We start from the raw sequence: 11,203 nt of genomic DNA, 5'->3' as shown, positions 1-11,203 counted from the left end.
AATTTTCTCCATTCTGGACAACTCAGCATTCTTCCTCACTCCTTGCTTTGCATTATTTCCTCCCAGATTTATTATCCTACATTTTCCAAATCAATTTATGTTTTGTCTTTATTTCTAACTACTTTTTGCCTTCTCTGCAGTATACCATCTATCACTGCAGTCTCAGATATTAAACTTAATGTGATATCTAGATCTCACTTCACTTCCATGTCAAATTTGACATGACTTGGCAATGAATAAAATGAAGCAGGCTGGGGCTTCCTTCGCTAATGATTCAACTCCCACTTTAGACAACAATGCACCTGTGCATAAGAATGGAAACAGCACAGTGTCAAAGGCCAGCCCTTCAGGAAGCAGCAGAGACCACTCCATGCAAAACATTTCTAAGTGAGGGTGAGAAACAAAACCCAAGCCACAAATACCTCTTCCCAGCAGAGACACTGCCAGCACTGGTGAAGCGACGAGAAGGGCAGATCGCTAATAGCATACTTGCACCTATGCCTGACTTCCACTTCAGCTGGCAACACCATGTGGCTTCCATAGAGCTGGCATATCTGTATTTAGCTTTAGATAAATCCAAATATTTTATTTTTCTTCTGCTGTTATTCTATTACCATTAGCAGGAACAAACAGTCACTTAAAAAGCAGAAATGGCAGTATAGAATATTAGTAAAAACCAACCAAAAAAAATTTCCCTGGTGTGTCAGAACTGGTGGAAGTTTATTTATACTCACACATACTGAAATGCTGACAGTTACAAAGATGGATGATTTGAGTAGTCAAATGTTTATTTATCTTTATTTATCTTCCATAGCTGTGCTGCAGAACAAGAATAAGGGACCATTTGCATAAAGTCACTTAGGCAACAGGTTCAGTGATATACCATTTTAATTTTGCTGTCATAACAGAGCTCAGAAACAAATATGTCTATCTATACTTGTGTATCTAGCTATATATCTATATGTATGTATATGTATGTGTGTGTATATATGCACATGTATAGTACAGAGAAATTCACACAGTTAATAGGTTGTAGAGGGAATTCAGGGCACGTACTCCAGAGATTTCCGTCTTTGCTGTGTCTTTTCTGGTACATGGTGCATGCCAGCTGTACAGAGGTAATGGGGACAGGGCAGGAGTTTCAGGAGGAGTCAGAAGAGGGATGGTAACCAGCCCCCCCTTGATTTACACCATCCTGAGGCCCATACTGAGTTATGTCCACCATGCTGTGGCCAACGTGCCATCCATGAAGTTGGTGGGATAGGGTAGCCAAGAGACTGTGGAACCTCTCACTGGTCTCTTGTCCCATCAAATTCCTGAGCATAATCCTGAGAAGCTGCTGGGGGCCCATCTAGGAGTACTGGTGCTCTACTCAGTGACCCTTTCCGGTTACATGCAGATCCTCTTTGCAGTTTTAGCCTTGTAACCCTCACATTTCTTTGTGTTTTTTTCCAACCTGGGAGATGACTGTTTTCCCCTGTATTTTCCCATTTCCTTCTAACCCCTTTCCTGCACAACAGAGGTGGACAGTTTTGGTAGAGCCAGTTCCTGGCTAAACAGAGAATGGCAAAAGTGGCCATTGACAAAGGACAGGAAGACTGGGAAAGGTCTGTGCCTCTCCCTTGTCATATGACACAAAGAAACGGGTCTCTTGATATCCATCCTCTACCCATGTTGCAGCGCAGAATTCAACACTGAGAGAAGCAGAAAACTGAAGGAAAAGGCAAAAAATAATTTCTAACAATATTTTATTGGCTTGCATTGCAAGCATTTTTGAGACAAAGGTATCACTCACTGAGCATGCATTCCAGTCATGAGAGACATAAATAATAATAATTACTATTTTTAATTTCACTTTCTTGGCACTACCTAAAAGTTACATGTGTGTTATTCTTAGAATAAAAACCATTACAGCTGAACATTTTTATCAGTGAGCATCTAAGGAATGGAAACTTCAAGCAGTACCGACATGTTTCAAAAAGTGGACCCCAAGTTTATGAGCTGCCTACATTACCTCCTTCACTCTATAGGACCCCTTGCTTTCTTACAAGATTTTGATTTAAAAAGGGTTTTCATATGATGCTTCTTAAAAAAAAAATCCGAGTATTTAGCTGTTCAAAAAGACACTGACTTCAGGGGGCATTTAAGTGCTTACTTCATCACATTAATTTCCAGCATCATTGCTGCTGTGCTGAAAACACTTAATTCAGCTCTGAGCATGCAACTTCCCTGGTGATGCCAAGTATGGAGATGTGTGTAGGTCCTTGGATTTGCTTCCATTTGTTAGGTCTCACTAGACCAGCAAGTGAGAGTAAGGAATAACCTGCTGGCAGCCAAGGCTCTCACTGATGGGCAGAGAAGCAAAGAGGGATCTCCACCAGACTATGTGTGTACAACAAAACTATAAAATTGCTATTAAATGGTGGTCACTGGCACTCTTCCCAATTTAAAGGGCAGGTCTGCGCCATGCTTGGTAAAGTTAAATGCTAGTCCTGAATTTCCAGATGTTCAAGCCTGTTAAACCTCAGAGGATGGGACTTGTAGCCCTGAGTGAGACGTCTGAATGGCAGACTCATCCATTCAGCATATGGATTCCTTTGGATGACAGAGGCACCATGAAGTTCAGGCATTTGCTGTGAGTAACTCAGAGATATTTCCAGGACACCAAGGCCTTTTTCTGCACTGACCATCTCGAGCTGCTGCTGACAAGTGAAACAACTGCTGTAAACTGGTTGCAAGTATTCTTTAACCTATTTAACATCTCAGCTGGGCACCAGAAAGTGAACAACTTCTGTGTCTTGAGACAGCAAAGAGATGAGAGATGTCTCTTCATTCCCAGCCCAGAGGGCAGAAATATCACAGACATGCATACAAGACAATTGTTTAATACGTTCACAAATCAATTTTATTAATTTAAAACAAAATTAATGAAGAAAAATTCTGTACACAATTGTGGACACAACACACGTTTTGTACAATAAGGCCCAGATAAACTTTGTTATTTTTTTCAGTCCGCGAGTGACTAAAAATTGAAAAGAGCCAAAGAAAAAAAAGACAACCAATCCCCCCATCACTGTCTACTTTGCTTGAGGAAAGAAAATGATAGTCTTAATTCTAAAAACTATCCACAATGTGCTTTATGCACGCATGTGAGTGCTGCACAAGTTTCAGCACTCATACTGGGTAAAGTAAAGCACACGTGCAAGTCTTAGTAAGATAAAAACCTCTCTGTTGGTACTAAGGCAATCCACAAATATTTTATTCTAGCAGCAATGTGTTTCCTCCAATAGAGAAGGGTGTTGATTTGTGGCTACATTGGTGCTCTGTAGCTTTGCAGGTAGCTGTTTCGAGGCTGGTGGTTTTTTAAAAAAAATGAAAGAAGAAAAACCAGAAAATTAACAACAAAGGTAAGGCTTATTTTTAATAAGATATTTAACTGGGCCAAGGGAATTGGTACAATTCAAGCCAAAAAAAGTCAGACTAACAGTTTATTTAACCAAGTAGCTCAAAGCCTTCAAGATCAGAAAAGTCACAAGTCACAGACAGACACAGTCTAGGTTTGTCCTTTAAGTTAGTACAGACAAAAGCAAATTTTAACTCCTTGGTGATAACCATTTCAGCATTTCCATTGCCGGCAATGGATGTTATATCTTAGGAAAATCTGACTCCTGGTGGAAGAGGATTAAAAAACTTAAATGTATATGAGCATTCTTGTTTAATTTTTCCAAAATATTCTCATTTCTAATTTCTAAAAATATTAGTGATGATAGTTTCCTTCATTTTTGGATGAGACAAAAGCTATTCAGTACCAAGGTTCCAGTTTAAGTTACATCTTAAAATATATTTGTGTTCATTCTCTATTTCTTTATGGAATGACCTCCTACTCATTTTTTTTTAATACTCTAAGAAAGAGTTAATATGTTAACTTTAAAAGAGGAAACAAAAAGACAATAAAGGCCTCCTCTTCACTTGGGTTTTATCTGTATTTGCTTCAACCAGGGGGGACACACAAAATCAATCTTTTCATAGAGTGGGTGAGAGAAGAAAATGGCAGAGAAACAGCTGAGAACAAAACCCAATTCCTATTGACACTTGACATCCATGCTTTTGGTCTTGACAAATTTATCTAAAAAAAATCCATTATCTACATATTTATATCCAACACATTGATAAGGCACTGCACAAGTTTGTGCACACGTGGCCTCATTCTTCACCAACAAGGCATTACTATCTTTCAATAGCATTTACCTTAACAATATGTAAAAGAATCATTCATTATTACAAATTTACACAAAAAATTCTTCCTGTACATGATTGTCTCAGTGATGTACCTATTAGTTTAAATTAGACATATTTTAAACTACTCTGTAATGTGCTAAAATCAAAAGTAGTTGCTGTACCATAAGGCAAAGGCTTATAATAGCCTTTAATCCTATTATACATATCCTCAGTTATATGATGTCAAAATACAGTCTGTTCATAAATAAGTAAAGATGTACAGAGTACCCTGGGTATGAGAAACCAAAACGTAAACCTTCTTTATAAGAAAATTACTCCACTGGTATTTTGTAAAATCTCAGTCTTCATTGTGCAATCAAGTTTGCTGTGTTGAAGAAATGGTGTGTGTCACATTGAAGAGGCTAAAAACTACAAAGCATTTGCAGGTCCTTTTTCTTTTCTTCACAGGTATGAACCTCTTTTTCCTTTCCTTTTCTTTTCTTTTTCTTTTTTTCCCCCCATTTTATTTTTTTCCTTCTCTATTTCTTTTTGGTAGCGAATACGGTAAAGATGAGTTGTTCAAACACTCGCATGGCTTATTTTCATTGGACTCGCAGTACCAGAGCCAACAGCTGTTCTGAAGAAAAGAACATGCTCCTCCCTTCACTGAAAGGCCAAGGGTTAAGACCAATTGCAGCTGTACGTCAGCATGTTGAAATCACAGAGTTCTGTAGTCCAATGCTGACACAAGACACAGGCATCTCATCCACGGGCAGAAGGAGGCTCTGAGGTTTGAAAGTGCTGCTAAGCTGCTACAAGTACTCCAGTTCCAAGGCATGGTGAAGGGCCATAAGGTCAGAGTGGCTCGAGATCCTCCAAAACGGCATAGCATGCTGTGAACAGCACAGACAACATGTAAAAATAACGCCAAGCAGTCCGGTATTTAGACGCACCCTTTGTCTTTCACAGGGATAAGAGAACACTTGGGGGAGAGAAAAAGAGCTCTTAAAACCTTGAGTCCTTCATGTTTATGTCTGATTTCTCTGACCCACCCCCTAAGCATGAATTCTCAATAACAGCAAATCTATTTACAATAGGAACTACAGCAAACACAACAGGAGATCATAAGGAAGGGAGGGGCTTCTAATCTCTTTATATGAAAAACAGATTTCAGAACAGTGCAGAAGAAAATATTACTTCTGGAAAAAAAGAAACCAAATAACATACACATGAAACACGTGGGTAGTTTGAGGAAGGGAACAGAAAGAAAATAAAGAAAGTGAAAGTGTTGTTTACTATGAAAATGTGTTTGCTTCTTTTAAAAATCTACTCTTGGCAGATGAGCTAAGAACAGAGAAATGGTGATTCAGAATAACTCCTGTTATGTGTGATGTGTCACATCACTTTGAAAAGATTTTTATCCCAGTGGCTTGTATAACACTGGTCATTGCTAACACTGATTTTAGAGCATCTTTTCCATGTGGGACATTAAAATAAATGCATATTTTTTTCCTAGTAGTTGTAATAAAATCTGTCTGGGACACAAATACTTTTGCAAAGAACCTGAATAAACCAAAAACATAAATCCCAGGAAAAAGCACAGATTACCTCAATCATTAAGGGCAAAAATCTACTTAAGAGCTGCCTTTATACTTGAAACTAGGGGTTCTAATGTCAACAAGAACTTTTGCATAAATTAAAAAAGAAAAAAATACAACCATCAGCTTCTGTCAGGAAATTATTCTATAAATCCAGTAGAAAAATAGTTTCAATTCAATAGTATTCTGGAGGCTAACATGATTGTGTTTACCTTTTCATTGGGTCAGTTTGTGTCCTGGCATCTTTAGGAGGCAAACCACAAATAATTTATTATCACATTAGCTTCTAAGTTTCCCCACCATTTTAGCTATGATTTCCCAAATATGCTTTCATCATCCTACTTCAGCAGCTCCTGAGTAAATTCCTAATTCCACTGAAATCAGAGGCAAAACTCCATCTCCTCTGTCACTTTTATTCTGCTCTCCTTTTGTCATTCTGGTCTTCTCAAATTTTAAGTTAGATAAAAATTTTGAAAGCAATGTTAAACTCACTGTTTCCAGCTGCACATTTACTGTAATTTTTATACCTCTCTCAGAAAACAAACTCCTTAACACTCAGTCTATCACATCCTCTTTGATATGACACTCCTGATCTGAATGCAGATGCAATATGGACACAGCAACACATGTCCACATTCCGAGTATGCCCAGCTTCTAGAGCAAAGGAATTTCTTCAGGAAGAAAACAAAATGACCGCCAAGAAAACACCATTGAAACAGCTTCTGTTCTGCTTTGCTTTGCTTTAGAGTGTTAGAAAGCCTTGAGAAAGAGCTGATTGAATCTCAGCTAGAAGATAAATTCATGAGCGATGGCTGACAATGGAGAGAACAAACCAAACAAAATTCAGAGACAACAGAGATATTTTTTTCAAAAAAAAAAAAAAAAAGCTTGTAATATTTCCAAAACACTTTTATAGATGTATCTTTTCCTTAAGAAGGAAATGTTAAACACTACAATATTTTTTTTCCCTACATCTTCAATCTGGACTTCCACTGTACTGTCTCTATGCTCCACTAGCTACAGAAAGCAGATGCAGTTAGCTCACTCAGTTACAGCTCCACATCCCAGGGTCTTTCTTCCCTGTGGCATTATACAGACAGCCTACCCTCTGTGCTCTGTCAGGCCAGACACTGCTGCTTCCCAACTCAAAGATTTCATAAAGATGAACTTCTTGCATCATATTCAGGAAATGAACCAGCAAGACCAATACAAAATAAAAATTGCTAGTCAAGCCATTCTCTGAATTTTGCAAAAGCTTCTGTGCACCAATCTGTAACTTAGGCTGCAAGATCTTTCTGACAGAATTTGAAATATCTGATAGGGGTACTACATCAAGCACAAAGAGTCACAGGCTTGTGCTTGCAGCAGGTCCATGCTGTGTTTGGCAGATGACTGCACAGGTCAGCAATGCTCAGCAGTGCTGCCTTCTTTTCGTGGGAGGTTGCAGCTTCCCTCTTCTCACTCAAACCCCTGTCAGGTGGGACACAGCTGGTCTCCCTGACAGCCAGCCATAGCTCTCTGCTCCTCCTCTTAGTCAGCCTGGCAGCAGGTCTGCTTTAGCCACTGGGCAGGGAGGTAGAACAGAATACCTATGATGTGGCTGGCAGAGACTTTGGTGGACACCTGCCTATGCAAAGTGTCTCTGCAGAAGCCAAGAGTCAATGATATGGATGCCCTCCAAGGTCAGGCAGCAAACCAATGAAGAGGGAGAACTATAGGAATAAATTCTTGGCTTCCAGCTCCCACTCCATGCAGCTCCAGCTTTATACTGCTTCCCTAGTAACAACCTCAGCATCACAGATCATACACACACCAGGCAGACAGAGCAGTTAAAGCCTCTGATTGATTTTACAGAAGGTTTAGCTTCTGCTAAATCAAATTACAGCACCTCTTGCTAGATGCCCATGTGCAATATCAAGTTTTGGATTACTGTGTTTATAGGTCAGCTGTTGATGATCAGATTTAAACCAAAACTGTAAGCAGTCATAATTTTCACTATATATTTCTATCTCAAATTCAGTTAAGTGTCCTCTGCTTTAATGTCTGTCTGTGAAAGGAGTATACCTGTAACGCCACGCAGTTACAGCAGTGAAGTGTGGAATGACAATAGAGAGTCTCATGAAAAAAAGGAGGTTGTATAAATCTCAGGATTATAATTATTTTCAGTTCTCCTTCATGTAGGTCTAAAGGCCAGCTGTACACTCCCAAGAAATAAAGCATGCCAGGAACATGGTGGCTGCATGGGCCTGGAATTTGCTCTGAAGCCCTTGGTATGGCTGAATGTGGCCAATTCAGATTTCTATCAGTCTGACTCTACAGTCCAGCCTTCAGAGCTGTGAGGAGGGGAAACAAACCTGATACAGCTCTATACATATCTGTATGTTTGTGTGTATATATAGAGGCTCACACATATGTGTTCATATATATGCATGTGTTTTCATAAGGCAGGTATGCTAATTTTCACCCCATCTAAAATAATGATTGTATGAAACTAGAACCTTTAAAGTAACAAAATTATCATACAAAACCTTATCTATTATTCCTGTATTAACATGCATTGTTGATTCACAACTATTCAGCCATGTCAAAAGTGGTAACACACCCATGAGACAGAAGTACATTTTCTCTTGCCAAATGACTTGAGATCATTTGAGAGAGCAAGATATCCTTTGCATATATGTATATACGTATACATGTATATATGTACTAAATATTGCCTTTAAAAAGCCATCCCTCCCTGCCAACACTTAGCACACCCGTGTCATGAAGAATGCTTCTATTCTGAGCCAAGCAAGAAATGCTAATCTCGCATTTGCTGCTGCGGGAGAATGGATGACAAATGCTAACCACTAATAAATAGGTGGTGAAACTGGATGCATTATTATCTAATGGAACCCTAAATCTACTATTTCAACATATTCCAAGTAAATATGAAGCTTTTGTCTTTTAAAAGTCATGACTTTTTTGGTAGATGATACTGAGTAATAAAACATCTATGAACTTTTAAATTATTTGATTTATGAAATTAAATATGGTGGCAAAATTTTGGTTTTGATGTAAAAAACATAAAAAATGAAACTACAAATTTAGTAAGCCTAATAATTAGAGTACTATTAAATAACCTAAGATATTAAGCTATTTTATTTCTGAAATAGAAATAATTTTATTTTCAGCATGTACCTACTACAAGTACAAAACTTCAGCTATTTTACTCCACAAAACAATGTTGCTATTAATATACATGCAAAACAAATTCATTTTTTGATAGCAGCACCAAAAAGTGCAGATTATCCTCTATCCTTCTTCCCTTAAATGAATACATATTTATGCAAAACACTTACTCCTGAGATTTGTGATGGATTTGAATAGAAAACTCATCAGTTTTTGTCATTTTTCACAGTATTTTTATTGTATTCCTGCCAGATTTGCTAAGCGGCTGTCATTACTTCCTACCCCAAACCTGACCAGCACAGTGTGACTCTGAGCTTAAAAGCAGTGGCATATTGGATACCCATTTATATTCTATTTATTGCTCCACAAAGATTTATGATTTTTCCTCCAAGGCAGCATGACCATTTTGGAGACAAAGGAGAAGCCCATTTGCCTAGGCTCTCCCGAATCACCTGATGTAAAATCCAGCTCCTCAGTGCAGAGAAGCCTTTGTCTCATCTCACAAATTAGAAATCCTTTGGAGAATTCTCCTAAGCAGAAAAACTCAGGAGTTGGGTTTTTTCTGTCTTATTAGTATTTCCTGAATGCGTCTCTAAAGGCAAAGGCAAAAGATGAGCACAAAACAAAACACAACAAAGCCAAAGAAAATAACCTCCAAAACCAAACCACAAAACAAAGCGAAGCAAACCAAAATGCTGAGACAATGGAGTCTCTGGCAGAAACCCCCAGACCCTGGTACTGAGAACAGCTGTGTCACCGCAGTGGCACTCAGAGGCGGTGGCTCTGACCCACACTGGCACTGGTGCCAGCAGCTCCAGAGCACCCTTTGGGCTTTCACACTGATTTCCCTCTGCCCTCCTCTCCCTCTTTTCCTGGGGAAGCTGATATGCAGGTAGCAACCTTTGGGTGAACCCTGGCGTTACAGACAAGCTCACTGGCTGCTGCACTGACCCAGAAGGGTATGGTCATTCCTCAATCCACAGGACAAACATCCTGAGAGTTTTAATTGTTTCCTCAAATATTTTGCTGGAAGTGGCAGCTAAACAAAGGTGTCAATATCATAGTTCGACTAATGCTACCAGAAATGTAACAGTGTGCAGTTTCCTCAGTGTATTACGTTTACTTACATCACCCAAAAGAGGCATTTTATGAACAAACTGTTTATCCTAAAAGTGTTTCTCAACAAAGCAATGATATTTTAAGTGGCATTAAAAGTTTCTATCATTGAATTTTTATACTGACATTAATAAAAATATTTTAAATGTTTCTTTTACTTTCCTACTGCTGTATTGGCTCAATATTGTCCATGAATGAAGGACATATATGAAAATCTTGTTTTATGATGAAGCAATTTATAAATTATTGGTAAATTTTTTTCATTAATAAACCTTAACTTTCTCACCTCCTAAGCTGTAAGATCAACCTTTTCTTAATCCACTGAATGAACATGGAATAAAAAAAAAATCTCTAATTAAATAGGCTTGAATTTATATGCTCACTTGAAAAGACTCGTTACAGTTTACACGTAGACAATGAAGGGCCATCTAAAGAAAGCTGTACTGTTTATGCTCTAAATAGTTGCACTGTTTATGCTCACATATACTGATGGCTTCACCACAGGCCAAAGCCCTACAGAAAACTGCTGTGCAAAGCAGGGACAGAAGACCTGTTCCTTCTCTGAAGAATACCACAAAACCTGACATGCTGATGGGAAGCACGGCGAGAAGGAACCAGCTACCAAAATTCAGGGGTAAGCATGACAATGTCACAGGACAGTTATGCCACTCTGGGTTGAGATGCTTTGGGTAGTTTTGGGGAGGCAAAGTTTCTGCTTTGTCTGTGTGCTCTCCAGAGAAGACTCTTGTAGGATGTGAAGGAAAAAACTAAAAAGGAAAATCCTGCATTCACAGAGGGAAATGGTGATTTCTTATTTGGTGGAGTAAGAAGCAGGACAAGAATCACAGAAGCATTTTCCTAAATCAGATTGATAGTTTATGCAGAAAGGCAGGGCTGCTGGTCTACTTATTGACTTCTCTGGCATTGCTGCAGCAGATAATTTAATCCAGAGCATCTAACATGCTTTCAACCTGAAAATTCCTTCCACCAGGAAAGAATACACACAAGTAATTGCACAAAGGAACTTTCTATACTGCTACTCCTCTTAGCGACTGGAAAGGCTTTCTCTTATGCTTTTCTGAATCATGTTTCCTGTTGAA

The 11,203-nt window shown here is 38.7% G+C and overlaps 1 protein-coding gene across 14 annotated transcripts in view; it reads right to left on the bottom strand.

Moving 5' to 3' along the window:
- Positions 1–2,882: 2,882 nt before the first annotated feature.
- EYA1 (EYA transcriptional coactivator and phosphatase 1) overlaps positions 2,883–11,203 on the bottom strand; it is a 157,160-nt gene continuing 148,839 nt past the window's right edge. For all 14 annotated transcript variants that reach the window (XM_041464451.1, XM_041464455.1, XM_041464450.1 and 11 more), the window contains one exon: positions 2,883–5,111. In XM_041464451.1, the coding sequence (XP_041320385.1) occupies positions 5,031–5,111 (81 nt within the window). In that variant the 3' untranslated portion in view covers positions 2,883–5,030. The remainder of the gene's footprint in view (positions 5,112–11,203) is intronic.

The sequence above is a fragment of the Pyrgilauda ruficollis genome, unplaced genomic scaffold (genome assembly GCF_017590135.1).
Source record: "Pyrgilauda ruficollis isolate IOZ18807 unplaced genomic scaffold, ASM1759013v1 scaffold18, whole genome shotgun sequence".
Classification (NCBI taxonomy): domain Eukaryota; kingdom Metazoa; phylum Chordata; class Aves; order Passeriformes; family Passeridae; genus Pyrgilauda; species Pyrgilauda ruficollis.
Note: the sequence above shows the minus strand (reverse complement) of the source record. Positions and strands in the feature narration are given on the sequence as shown.